The following is a 15,100-nucleotide window of genomic DNA, read 5'->3' on the forward strand; positions in this document are numbered from 1 at the left end:
TTTTAAGGCATTGTACATTGTTAAGTGGCATGGAAAATCAGTATTTTCAAAACTGTATACATTAACTTGATCTTGTTTTTCCATTTTAGCAATGATGTGATATGCTTCAGGCACTAGAATCAAATTGTCAAGTCCTAAATAAAGAAAAGAAATAAAATTAATTAGCATTCAACTTCACAAAAATTATGTAGCAGTCTCCAGTACAGTTAAATGGTTAAATTTTCCAATGAACCTGTCACAAACAGGTTTAAAATCACCAAACAAACAGCAAGCAAAATGAATATTTAAACAGTGCAGACATAATCAACAAAATTTCAAATGTATGGCATGATTTTTGCACCTTACCCAAAGAGACACTAATAGAATGAAATGTGCTCTGTTTAATAGTATTAATGAATGTAATGTAGTAGGTGTCCAGTTTGAGACACATGATGTAAAGCCAAACGGCTGAATGCCAACCGCTGGTCGATTGGGTTTACGAATGAATGGGCTTTGTTTAATTATTAGCGAAATCCATAGATTCAGAATACAAGAGTGGAAATAAACGAATAACAGGTAAGAAAGATCACATATTACCTACTCGGTGTACCGAAGAAAATGAAATTTTGACGGAAAATTTTTGGCCAGATCACTATACTAGTAAGGGCCAGTTGCACAGTCCCCAGCTTGCAGCCGCTTTAAGTTCTATTCTTTAAGAAGTGCGGAAAATGCGTTTTACGAACATGTAACAATGCCTAACCGGAGAATAATCGTGGGATAACTAAACCGGTGATTCTAGCAGAGTTAGTGAAGTTAACCTGTAATAAGCTTTGACATTGGGAGGAATAGTTACAGAATTAGTGATAACAAGACTGTTTTTTACAATGAGGAAGGAGAAGAAATCGGGACATCACACAAATTATGGAACAATATGATGATTCCAAGTTTGTATAAAAATTTCGTACTACTACTTTTTGATCTCAGCTTGAGAAACTGGAGCGTATGAATGAAGTGTGAAACTATTGCCTAACGTAAAGCTTTTTGCTTGTAGTAGGCCTAATAGGCATTGGACATTTCAATTGTTGCAGTATTAGAAAGGCTTAGTTTGTTTTATCTAGCAGACAGTGACAAAATAGACATTATCAGATCGGGAAACCACACCAGTCTTGGGCGCTATTTGTATTAACAGCTTTTGCAGTATTAGACAGCGACATTTCGATTTTTCATGTAGCAAAACGCTTGACAAACTTTCGCAGAAAGGAAAGTATGTTGTGTAAAGCTGTAGCAAGATTAGAGAGAAAAAAACTCGAGGAGCTAAGGATTGAATAAATGTGTATACTGGGTCTATGTATCCTATATTTAATTTTATGTCACACAAAGCAGCAAGTTGTTAGCTGATAGGGAATAAAGAGTGCGTATTTTCTGGACAGTGTGTCCCTCATATATATATATATATATATATATATATATATATATTCAGGACAGTGTGTCCCTCTTATATATATATATATATATATATAAGAGGGACACACTGTCCTGAATATAGTTTGATGGCATCCATTACAAAATATACACGTTTCAATTCCACAGAGCGAAGTACAGAGACGTGCGATAGAAGAATGCTGTGTGAGGAGGTGAGGCACTGCACTTTGGCACACTTATGACCAAATAACGCGTGTTACATTTCCTCGAACACACGTTTTATGCATCAGGCTCTTCAGAAAACTGCGCTACAAAATGAATATATTTTTGAAAATTCTTTTTTTTTTTTTTTTTTTTTTTGTCCTATCTCAAACGCTCGAGGGAATGGCGGGGTATTGCCCCGGTTCGGATATATCATAGACCCGGGGCTGATGCGCAGAGCAGTCTGAATTATAGTGGGGAAGTGGGTAGTCTCCACATGACCTGTGTTTACATTTAGTGATTTTGCTGTTTTCTCTTCATCTACTGCTCTCATGTCAAATGAAAACAAAACAGATTTCTGTAGCCGGGAGCTATCGAGTGAATTAAAATACATTCACATAATTATGGAAGGCTAAAATGTGTTGTTAGTTGCAGATTTTATTTTATTTCCACATTCCTGACAGTCAAGCATTAATTGCCTTGCAGAACAATGAAGTTATTTTTGTCAGTTTGTTAAAGAAATTTTCTTTTATTAATCTTTTCCGCTGAGGCAGACAATATATTTGAAATGAAGTGTTTAATTCCACACACTGTTCGCTGCATTTCAAGTGCACATTTTCAACATCTAGCACGTATAGAATTATGCCATAATAAACAACCAATCATAAGATAACACAGTATTGGTACTCCAAGAAAATTTACATCCCGCAAAACCACGCTGATAAGCTTAATATCAGGTCATGGCCTTCTTCACTGGGAATCTGGACGTACGAATGAGCACTTTAAATGTGCACATTTTAGTATGGGTCATGAAATTCCGATGCTCTTGGAGTATCCTCTGATGTCTTGTTTCCTTTATGACATAATGTAAGATCTTTTAATGTTTTACACGAACGAACATAAGGGCTTCCTACGGCATCGTAGTTGCGCAAGCGCGGTGATGCCTGTCATCTGGCACTCTCTGGCAACTGCAGAAACTAACCTATTTCTAACAGGTCACAGGAAAATATTCCGAATGGTGGTTTGAAAAGCATTACCATCAAAGCAAATTTCCTTTTAAGCAAGTTGAACTATGTGTGAGAATGTACGATGAATTTCTTAAATCACAGAGCGTTTGACTCTCATTTAAAAATCAACTCTTTGATGACGAGCCATTTAGATGAATTTAGAGCCCAGAAGATCAGACATTTATGTCGCTATTAAAAATTTTACTGGCACATTTGTGTGATACATCGTAAATTGTATTATGCGCATAAAATACCAACATTACATGTGAAAGCTTAGCTTCTCTTGCAGCTTATTAATCTTACAGACCAATATTATATGTGAAAGCTTTGTGTTTCGTGTAGCTACACTATGTATATTAATTTTAAACCGTTAACTTTTTTCTGTTTGTGTGACTGGCTAACAAAAGCCATCACAATCTTGATTTCAATGCTCGGAAAGTAACATGTGGTGTTTGATGGAATTCAAATTTATACTTTCGTAATACATGTTGCTGCACATCAAAGATCTTTCTGAAATGTGTTTTTTTTTTCCCCCTGTGTTTAGTTTTCTAAAGCACTGGGAAATTCTACGCCCGTGTATAAAACCATAATCATTCAAAGGACTGATAAGTTATACAGTTCTGAGAGAAAATACACTGTCAGTTAACAGGGAAAAAGTATGTTTTCACCCGGGAGAAAGTGTATTTTTAACCAGGAAATCCGGGAATTTTTTTTTCCTTGTCCACATATACACCCTGACTCTGCTTCCATCATTTATGTGTAGAGCATAAAATGTTGTACCACTACACTCAGAAGCAAGAGTCTAGCTCTTTTGTATTAGGAACAGTGGAATGCCAAACTCGAAGATTTCTTCGTGACTTTTCGGTCTTGGTAAAAACGGTCTTCACAGAAGTGGCTCTAGCACCTCAATAAAAATTCAGGTGAGCGTGAAACTTAAGTTCATGTAGGGCCCCGAGGTACGTACTGTACAAATTTAATCAAAGTTGAAGATGGTCGAGCTGGGAGCATCTTCTGAACCGGCACACTTGACATGGAATGACCCTATATGCTATGCCTTCCTATAAATTGATGCACTATCTCCTGTTGGTATGTGATGTTGCATCAGCGGGGTTGTTTGTAACCTCCTGTTGGCACAGAATAAATCACTAAACCTCAACAACAAGTTCTCCATAGCCATTCTATCAGTGCCCTTCAAATGATCTACTTTCCCATGTAACACTTCCTTATCGACGTTTGCTTGTGGCTTTCCTCTAAGCTTGACCTGTCGAAGTCGTCATCTTCCAAGACTTCAAAAGTGGCTATTGTTGCACCCTTTAAGACAGTCACCTCCCCTCTGCCAGAGTTATCCATACTAACTGGAATCATCTGTTTCTCATTAATGTTACTCACTTGCACTAAACTCCTGCAGATAAAACAATGTGAACTATCGAACTCTTCCTTGCTTAGGAGCGGTTCAACCACCTATGTTTCCCTTAGCAAATCGGTATCCACTGAAGCCCACACTATCTTTCCCGTACCTGCTGTTATTTTATCCTGTTGATCAATCTTTACTGAAAACGTAAACCTCCATGATAGGTGAACCTCGCACCATTGTGTCTATTGGAACTGTTTTCCCCAGTTGAAACAAAGTCCCACGGAGTTCCACTGTGTGTTGCTGAAGATCATTCTTAGTGTGATGTTTGTCGAGAAACTCTAGCCCAAGCATCACTGAATAATGTTTGCCTATGCATGGCAACACCTCCGTGCATTTGCTAAAAACTGCAGTACTGCCATACCCAATGATTCCACCTTATTATTGCCAACCTCACATTGTGTATACCATGGTGGTCCAGACTGATAAAGGACACATTCACACCTGTGTCCACCAAAATTTTGTTTCCTGACACACTCTAAGCCCACTAAGCTACATTCTGTCTGTGCACTAACTTGTGCTGTGTTGAGGTCTATTGGGACAGCCTTTCGACAGTTGAAGCAGTTCCATTTGTCTTGAACAGCTGCTTGCCTTGCTCCTACCTCTACACTCAAATGTCAGGTGACCCTCTATGCCACACACATGCTACTCTGGTTGCCTACACTGCATCCTTACAAGCCCCTCCCAACAATATCTATAACACTTGACTTTAAAAGTGAATATGTGATGGTCCACTCTCTGCTTTTTGGCCATATATGTCTTCTTTATAAGTGTTGCAATCCTAAAAGTTTACTCCAAGTCCTCTAGATTCCCCATCTGTACCCTCCGTGACATTTCAGTGGGTATGCCACACAAAAAAACACCCACAGCTCTTATTTTCTGCCTCCTGTAACAGTACTCTATTAGCTTCTGCATTCTAGATCTGTACATATTCTAGATCTGTACATATAACTTACGAATTCTATCTGAGAACGCTTCCACAGACTCATTACGCTGCATCAACAATATACTCGATTTGTCATGAAAACATCACGCATTGTTCTTCTTTTTGTATCATTGGCACAAACACGCGGCCGCCTTCTGGAATGTATGTGCTTTGCTCAGTGTTTCATGGTAGAGAACATATGATTTGGCATCCCCTGCCAAATGCATATTAGCAACAAATAGGGTTACTTCATTTGACCACCCATTTGCATCCTTAATGAGAATTGTCCTGTCCTCCGTTGCCTTGTCTGAGAAGGGATTAATCAGTGCAACTGCTGCTGGGTCATACGGCACAGAAGGCACTCTCAGTCCAGACTTATTGTCCTGAGACTCCGATTTTGACTGATAATGACTCTCCTTATGAGCCTTGAACAGTTCTGGTTTCATTTCAAACTTTTCTGAGTTGTGTATGAGGGACACTACTTTTAATTTTAAAGACACAATGCGGTTCTTGGGCTGCATATTTGACTGTAGACTTACATGGTTGCCACATATTAAGGGCCTGGAAAAATGGTCCCTTAAGGCACTAAGTATTTTTAAATGTCTTAAACACAGTTCACGGGGGAGCAGACAGGATTTGTCTGGTCTGGTTTTACAGAGCCTTTGTTTGTTCTTGGCTAGCTTATGGTGCGTGGTGTATGGGTCTGTGAGACCCTCTTATTTAAAAATGTAGGACATGGTGCACCATGAAGAGATTCAGTAGGCCACTGGGGCGTTCAGAACTAGTCCCATACCGAGCCTCTGTGCAGAGGCTGCTGAACCACCACTTCACATCAGGCGACAGCTACTTGCAATGAGGCTCTATGGGACTTGCGCAAAAGATTGCCTTTTAGAGATGTGTGTGGCCAGTCTTAATGTTTTACATCTAGCTTAGAGCAGGTTTCCATGTTGGCTTCTCCAGAGGCACAGACTTATTTTAGACTTGACCAATTTTAAGAAAGATAGTACACCAGATTTACATTTAAGTCTATGTTTTGTAACATTTTAGATATGCCTCATGGTTTCACAGTAGTTTACACTGATAGTCTAAACAGGGGAATTCTCATGGCTGGTCCATAGTGTTCCTTGAACATGTCACCAGGTTTCACCTTCGTGATGAGTATACTGTTTTCTCAGCAGAGCTTTTCGCAATCCTGAAGGTACTGGAGCAGATGCATCATATTCTTATCTGCTCTGATTCCCTTTTGTGCGTTACAATTACCACAGAACCTGTACCCAACGGAGAAGTTGGCCCGGCTGATTTATGACTGACTATACTTGCTTCAGTGGCAGGTAAAGCAGGTGTCATTCTGCTAGGTGCCAGGGCATGTAGGGATATGGGGAAATGAACTGACTGGTCGGACTGCCAAGGAGGCCTGCAGAGGACGGGATATGGCACACTGTCGCCTGCAGGTTGTCGTTTCAGCACTAAATAGGAAGTTCATGCAGTTGTGAGATGAGGAATGGCTGGCAGTAATAGACAATTAGCTGCAGTTGGTAAAGTCAACTATCTGGCCATGGCATTCATACTGCTGGTTGCTGAGGTGGGATGAAGTGACCCTACACGTCTTCACATTGATCACTGCCCTGGTACATGTGACTTTTTACTATGGCACGAGGATCCTCCGTTTAGTGATCCTTGTGGCGTGCAAATCTCCGTACGCCATATTTCAACAGAGTGCATTTTATATACCATGATGCAAGGGCAGAAGCAAATATCAGAGGGGATCTGCCCTCTATTTTAGCTAATAATGAGACAAGTGTGATTCAAGCTTTAAAGTTTTATGATATGTCTCAACTCTGGCCTAAGCTTTTAGGTTGGAGGTTTTAGTTTGTTGCAGAGTGGCTGTCTCATCCTCATTATACTTGCGGTCACCCAGCCAAGTCCATCTGCTATATTTTTTGAACTCATTCTACCACTTTTTTCCTGTTTAGTTGACGTTTTAATATTGACATGATACTTCATTTCGTGCTTCCATGTGGATATACACATAGTTTTCCACATTTTGTTACTTTTCATTTCTGTGCTGTTTTATACTCCCATTTTGCCTCTTACTGTTTTTGAGCGGGCACTGGAGACCTGGATGTCGTGTGCCTATACCAACACATCTCTGCACCCATGTATCGTAGATTGTCACCCTTATCAAGGCAGTTCAGTCATGTTTTGGGATGGATTCATGTAGGGCTGCAGGACACCCATTGTGCCAGTAGATGGGAGGATGAGTGGTGCGAAGTATCGGGCCAACATGCTTACAGAGTGGGATTCATGCTGATGGATGGCAATGCATGTCCTCATCATAACACTCTAGTGAACCTAAGGCAAGGAATTCTGCCTTATGCAAGACACCTTTTCAGTTTCGTTTTACCCAGACAAGTTTCAGCACTTTTGTGCTATCTTCAGTGGGTTATTTTATTAACGTTTTGAGAAACTTTTGATACAGATATTTACAATTGTGAATTAATAATTGCTGTAAAATATTTGCAGTTGTAAATATTTTGTACCAAAAATTTCTCAAAATGTTGATAGAATAACCTACTGAAGATAGCACAAAAAGTGCTGAAACATGTCTGGGTAATACGAAACTGAAAAGGTGTCTTCACAGACGCAAGAAGAACTGCAACACCACAAGATGATTACTCTTGTGAACCTCTAATCAGCTGAACCTCTTCCTGTTGTAACACAGGATCAGATGGATGGACTGGTCTTCATATTTTCCAAAGCACAGGTCATGCTAAAACAAGTGGTTTGCAATCTTCCTGTCCCTCCAGAGACCTTACAAGGCCTCATAGAGGCCACTGTGGAGGAATGGGACATATGCCACAGGTTTATCTGGACAATTTGGCAAGAATTATGACTAAAGGCATTCAATAGTGTCACCAATTACGAGGAAGGTCAATTGGTTCATAAATGATGTGTTATGCCAGATGACAGTGAGAATAAACTGTAGTGTATGCAGTTGAATATTTTGTGAGGCTCTGTTTTTAGTTTGTGTTTATCAGGTGGAAATGTGTTTATCGTCTTTGTTTTTGTTTTCTTATAACTGTACCTGACTGAACAAAATCAGTGTTGTTTCCTGTTATGTACATTATAACAGTAAATCCCCCCCATGAACCATGGACCTTGCCGTTGGTGGGGAGGCTTACGTGCCTCAGCGATACAGATGGCCGTACCGTAGGTGCAACCACAATGGAGGAGTATCTGTTGAGAGGCCAGACAAACATGTGGTTCCTGAATAGGGGCAGCAGCCTTTTCAGTAGTTGCAGGGGCAACAGTCTGGATGATTGACTGATCTGGCCTTGTAACATCAACCAAAACAGCCTTGCTGTGCTGGTACTGCGAACGGCTGAAAGCAAGGGGAAACTACAGCCGTAATTTTTCCCGAGGACATGCAACTTTACTGTATGATTAAATGATGATGGCGTCCTCTTGGGTAAAATATTCCGGAGGTAAAATAGTCCCCCATTCGGATCTCCGGGCGGGGACTACTCAAGAGGACGTCGTTATCAGGAGACGGAAAACTGGCATTCTACGGATCGGAGCGTGGAATGTCAGATCCCTTAATCGGGCAGGTAGGTTAGAAAATTTAAAAAGGGAAATGGATAGGTTAAAGTTAGATATAGTGGGAATTAGTGAAGTTCGGTGGCAGGAGGAACAAGACTTTTGGTCAGGTGATTACAGGGTTATAAATACAAAATCAAATAAGGGTAATGCAGGAGTAGGTTTAATATGAATAAAAAAATAGGAGTGCGGGTTAGCTACTACAAACAGCAGAGTGAATGCATTATTGTGGCCAAGATAGACACAAAGCCCATGCCTACTACAGTAGTACAAGTTTATATGCCAACTAGCTCTGCAGATGATGAAGAAATTGATGAAATGTATGACGAGATAAAAGAAATTATTCAGGTAGTGAAGGGAGACGAAAATTTAATAGTCATGGGTGACTGGAATTCGTCAGTAGGAAAAGGGAGAGAAGGAAACATAGTAGGTGAATATGGATTGGGGGGAAGAAATGAAAGAGGAAGCCGCCTTGTAGAATTTTGCACAGAGCATAACTTAATCATAGCTAACACTTGGTTCAAGAATCATGAAAGAAGGTTGTATACCTGGAAGAATCCTGGAGATACTAAAAGGTATCAGATAGATTACATAATGGTAAGACAGAGATTTAGGAACCAGGTTTTAAATTGTAAGACATTTCCAGGGGCAGATGTGGATTCTGACCACAATCTATTGGTTATGAACTGCAGATTGAAACTGAAGAAACTGCAAAACGGCGGGAATTTAAGGAGATGGGACTTGGATAAACTGAAAGAACCAGAGGTTGTAGAGACTTTCAGGGAGAGCATAAGGGAACAATTGACAGGAATGGGGGAAAGAAATACAGTAGAAGAAGAATGGGTAGCTCTGAGGGATGAAGTAGTGAAGGCAGCAGAGGATCAAGTAGGTAAAAAGACGAGGGCTAATAGAAATCCTTGGGTAACAGAAGAAATATTGAATTTAATTGATGAAAGGAGAAAATATAAAAATGCGTAAATGAAGCAGGCAAAAAGGAATACAAACGTCTCAAAAATGAGATTGACAGGAAGTGCAAAATGGCTAAGCAGGGATGGCTAGAGTACAAATGTAAGGATGTAGAGGCTTGTCTCACTAGGGGTAAGATAGATACTGCCTACAGGAAAATTAAAGAGGCCTTTGGAGAGAAGAGAACCACTTGTATGAATATCAAGAGCTCAGATGGCAACCCAGTTCTAAGCAAAGAAAGGAAGGCAGAAAGGTGGAAGGAGTATATAGAGGGCGATGTACTTGAGGACAATATTATGGAAATGGAAGAGGATGTAGATGAAGATGAAATGGGAGATACGATACTGCGTGAAGAGTTTGACAGAGCACTGAAAGACCCTGAGTCGAAACAAGGCCCCGGGAGTAGACAACATTCCATTAGAACTACTGATGGCCTTGGGAGAGCCAGTCATGACAAAACTCTACCATCTGGTGAGCAAGATGTATGACACAGGCGAAATACCCACAGACTTCAAGAAGGATATAATAATTCCAATCCCAAAGAAAGCAGGTGTTGACAGATGTGAAAATTACAGAACTATCAGTTTAATAAGTCACAGCTGCAAAATACTAACGCGAATTCTTTACAGACGAATGGAAAAACTGGTAGAAGCCGACCTCGGGGAGGATCAGTTTGGATTCCGTAGAAATGTTGGAACACGTGAGGCAATACTAACCTTACGACTTATCTTAGAAGAAAGATTAAGAAAAGGCAAACCTACGTTTCTAGCATTTGTAGACTTAGAGAAAGCTTTTGACAATGTTGACTGGAATACTCTCTTTCAAATTCTGAAGGTGGCAGGGGTAAAATACAGGGAGCGAAAGGCTATTTACAATTTGTACAGAAACCAGATGGCAGTTATAAGAGTCGAGGGGCATGAAAGGGAAGCAGTGGTTGGGAAAGGAGTGAGACAGGGTTGTAGCCTCTCCCCGATGTTATTCAAGGAAACAAAAGAAAAATTCGGAGTAGGTATTAAAATCCAGGGAGAAGAAATAAAAACTTTGAGGTTTGCCGATGACATTGTAATTCTGTCAGAGACAGCAAAGGACTTGGAAGAGCAGTTGAACGGAATGGACAGTATCTTGAAAGGAGGATATAAGATGAACATCAACAAAAGCAAAACGAGGATAATGGAATGTAGTCTAATTAAATCGGGTGATGCTGAGGGGATTAGATTAGGAAATGAGACACTTAAAGTAGTAAAGGAGTTTTGCTATTTAGGGAGTAAAATAACTGATGATGGTCGAAGTAGAGAGGATATAAAATGTAGACTGGCAATGGCAAGGAAAGCGTTTCTGAAGAAGAGAAATTTGTTAACATCGAGTATAGATTTAAGTGTCAGGAAGACGTTTCTGAAAGTATTTGTATGGAGTGTAGCCATGTATGGAAGTGAAACATGGACGATAACCAGTTTGGACAAGAAGAGAATAGAAGCTTTCGAAATGTGGTGCTACAGAAGAATGCTGAAGATAAGGTGGGTAGATCACGTAACTAATGAGGACGTATTGAATAGGATTGGGGAGAAGAGAAGTTTGTGGCACAACTTGACTAGAAGAAGGGATTGGTTGGTAGGACATGTTTTGAGGCATCAAGGGATCACAAATTTAGCATTGGAGGGCAACGTGGAGGGTAAAAATCGTAGAGGGAGACCAAGAGATCAATACACTAAGCAGATTCAGATGGATGTAGGTTGCAGTAAGTACTGGGAGATGAAGAAGCTTGCACAGGATAGAGTAGCATGGAGAGCTGCATCAAACCAGTCTCAGGACTGAAGACCACAACAACAACAACAGTAAATCTGTATGCAACATTTATTTTGACCATTATATTAACGACCACATTTATTTTCTTCCAAAATGCATTTTGAGGAGGAGGAGATTAAGGAAGTATGGGGAAGGAAATTGGCCGTGCCGTTTCGAAGGAACCATCCCGGTATTTACCTGAAGAGATATAGGGAAATCACGGAAGACCTAAATCAGGATGGCCGGACACGGGACTGAACCATTATCCTCCCACGTCCAGTGTGCTAACCATTGCGCTACCTCGCTCAGTACATTTTGAGAGCTTACACCCTCATCTTGAAGTTGATCAATGGGTTATGTGTACATTTCTTTTCTGTGGTGTAGCCAGTTGTCTACGATGCTTCAGTCTGAAGATACTCCAATAACAAGCACAATCTCCTCACTGTATACAGACATTTGTGTTGGTGAATATCATGAACATCATTCATAGACACAAATCAAAAACAGTCCACAGATGATGCATGTCTCTGGGGGCTAAGCTAGTGGACTTCCTTGATCAGTCAGTCACTCATTAGAAGTGTCTCACAAGAGTTGTAGAAAATACAGTAGTGTCCTGTTATGCAACAACCAGACCCATTTGTTTCCTGCAAGTGTAATATTTTCTAGTACCGGGGGGCAATTTTCCATGCAGAAATTTTTTGTAAACAGCACTTGTTAATTTGATAGAAAAGTATATGGGACATACTGTATGTCACCCACAGTCACTACCTACATATTGATACAAAAACGATCCTGATACCTTGCTTCCATAATCACTCTAAGATTTGCAACTGTCCACACAAGATTAGATTATTGTGGTAATTTATTAACCCACTCTGTGTACGAATCCCACCTCATCTGTAAAGAACAGAGAACCTGTAAACTGTGGATCTACAGTGCTGTTTGATTCCATTTGCAGAACTCTAATCCAGTGTAGAGACTTATGGCTACAGGACATCCATATGCTATAATCGGTATGAATACAGAATTCTGCTCTGGAGCAGAACTCTTAACATGAAGAATATTGGTATTGTCGCAAAGATTATACATAGACCTGTATTAATTTCATGCGGCATAACATTTTTAAGAAATATAGTGATTCTTCTACAGATTGTATGGTTGCACCATTCACAGTTACTTGTTGCAGAAATAAAGAATGGGAATAACTGGAACAGCTGTTTAAAATATAGTTTCGTATTGCCCATTGCTTACATCTGACACATTTTGTTTTAATTATACATTTTTTCCATAGGTAATATTGGAACAAAAACAGCAACATCTATAGTCTATGAAATCGCAGCCAAGCAGAAGTTATCTCTCACTTTTGAAGTGGAAAGTCAAACAGGTCCAGCACATATGCCTACATTTGTGACAAGATGTGTATTGGGGGACAAAATCTCAAGAGGACAAGCCAACAGTAAAAAGGTAAGCTTTTATTTTCCCTCCTCTCGCTTACCAGTGACCCGGGGATTCTTTGAAGAGCTTACTCCATTGTATAAAACAGCCTCTGACTTCAGATTGCTTTACAAATTAGTTAATGTTTTAATATTTGTTGTTAAGCATGTAAAACAGAAAAAATTAGAAAAAGTTTGAAACTACATAAAAATTGGTTGGAAGTTTCTGGCTAATTGATGCTCCATTTTAAGCAAAACCTTATTTTTCATGCATCTCAAATGTTTATGGTGCCATAACTCTGTATTGTACAGTTATATAATTTTGCAGATATAATAAGTGTTATATGTGGATACTATCTCCAGAATGTGTTGTGAATAGTATTACTGGTAAAGAAGTAATAAATTAAAACATCATGCCTGATGTGGCAATTCTTTACTGCATAATAGTGAAAATGTGGCAAGTAACAACCTTGTTTCCTTTCATTATTTTATGGGTGAGTGTCATTAGCAAGAACAAGTTTTGTAAAGGTTTAAAATTATGTGTAAAGTTTGTTGTAAGTCACTTACTGCTGTTACTTTCAAACACAGAATGAATATAAGCTGGTTATTTGGGTGTGGTGAGCTATACTGCCTCAAGACATCTGCACAGTTTCTAGCTGTAATACTAGTCTAATTATGACAAAGCCTGTAACATAAGATTGTACCTCTTAGTGAGTAGATTACGCCAGCATTTTAGATCTTAAAATTTGGTCAGTATTTATTCAAAACATTGGAAATCAAAGTTTTCTTTTCTGCAGAAGCTGTTACATAGGCAGTCTCTACTAGGATCATGAACAATGAACCGTGCATGATAACTGTTTGATAATATAAATTGACAGTTAACTGAAGACAACACAGTGTGGATGGTAATGTGGGACATGTTCAGCTAATTTATTGCCCTGTGTTTGACATTAAACTGTAAAATTCTTATAAAATTTGTAAAATCTTTGTTTGCAGGTAATACCCCCTTAGTGACAAAAGTGCATGTTATGTTTAGTAATTGTAGCAACTTATTGTAAGCTCTTGTGTTGTATTCTGAAAAATATTGTCACTGGAAGTAACATGTGAAAAATGTGCAGTGTGTATGAAGACTCCGTTGTCACCCCCCTCCCCTCCCAATCCTTTATCCCGTTGAATTGAATTTTGTAACTTACAGAAATGTAATATTAAACCTTTTCACAGTATCATATAAGTATTACACAATATATGAAGGATACAAACTCTTTTAATTCAACAAATGTTTCATCGTTTGAGTATCATATAAGTATTACACAATATATGAAGGATACAAACTCTTTTAATTCAACAAATGTTTCATCGTTTGAGGTAAAGCAGTAAACTATACTCGTGAATTATTTTTTACCATATCATAAAATTCACATGTGCTTATTAAAAGAAGCATTCCTGCTAAACATTGCTGTAATAGGTTCCCTAAGAGATGTTACAACTGTTGATACTACACAATATCAATGAAAAATGACAATTATCTTCAGAACATTCTTTGTGTTAACAGCTCAGATATACTTAAACCTTTTTCCATGATTTGTGATAAAAAGAGAGTTGAACAATATTGATGAAAATTATCACAGTGTAAGGACACAGTTCGTATTTGAAAACAGTTGTTCACTAATAATCAGTAGCTTCTGCCACATAGCATCCACAGTGCTTAAAGTCAAACTAGCTGTTTATTTGAGTGACTACATTGGTTTCACTTAAGTGAATAAATACTCCATCTACATTTATACTCCGCAAGCCACCATGCAGTGTGTGGCGGAGGGCACTTTACGTGCCACTGTCATTACCTCCCTTTCCTGTTCCAGTTGCATATGGTTCATGGGAAGAATGACTGCCGGAAAGCCTCCGTGCGCACTCGAATCTCTCTAATTTTACATTCGTGATCTCCTCGGGAGGTATAAGTAGGGGGAAGCAATATATTTGATACCTCATCCAGAAATGCACCCTCTCGAAACCTGGACAGCAAGCTAACCGCGATGCAGTGCGCCTCTCTCGCAGAATCTGCCACTTGAGTTTGCTAAATGTCTCCGTAACGCTATCACGCTTACCAAATAACCCTGTGACGAAACGCACCGCTCTCTCTATCTCCTCTGTCAACCCGACCTGGTACGGATCACACACTGATGAGTATTACTCAAGTATAGGTCGATCAAGTGTTTTGTAAGCCACTTCCTTTGTTGATGAACTAAGTTTTCTAAGGACTCTCCAAATGAATCTCAACCTGGCACCCGCCTTACCAACAATTAATTTTATATTCTCATTACACTTCAAAGCGTTCCGTACGCATACTCCAAGATATTTTACAGAAATAACTGCTACCACT

The 15,100-nt window shown here is 39.4% G+C and overlaps 1 protein-coding gene across 6 annotated transcripts in view; it reads left to right on the forward strand.

Moving 5' to 3' along the window:
- The window catches only part of LOC124599373 (maternal effect protein staufen-like), a 253,006-nt gene that overhangs the window by 132,065 nt on the left and 105,841 nt on the right, over nt 1-15,100 (forward strand). For all 6 annotated transcript variants that reach the window (XR_006978568.1, XR_006978569.1, XM_047136072.1 and 3 more), the window contains exon 6: nt 12,582-12,754. Coding sequence is in view for 4 of the 6 variants with exons in the window: in XM_047136072.1 (XP_046992028.1) it covers nt 12,582-12,754 (173 nt within the window). In the remaining 2 variants the exon portion in view is untranslated. The remainder of the gene's footprint in view (nt 1-12,581; nt 12,755-15,100) is intronic.

This window comes from Schistocerca americana, chromosome 1 (assembly GCF_021461395.2).
Source record: "Schistocerca americana isolate TAMUIC-IGC-003095 chromosome 1, iqSchAmer2.1, whole genome shotgun sequence".
Taxonomy (NCBI): domain Eukaryota; kingdom Metazoa; phylum Arthropoda; class Insecta; order Orthoptera; family Acrididae; genus Schistocerca; species Schistocerca americana.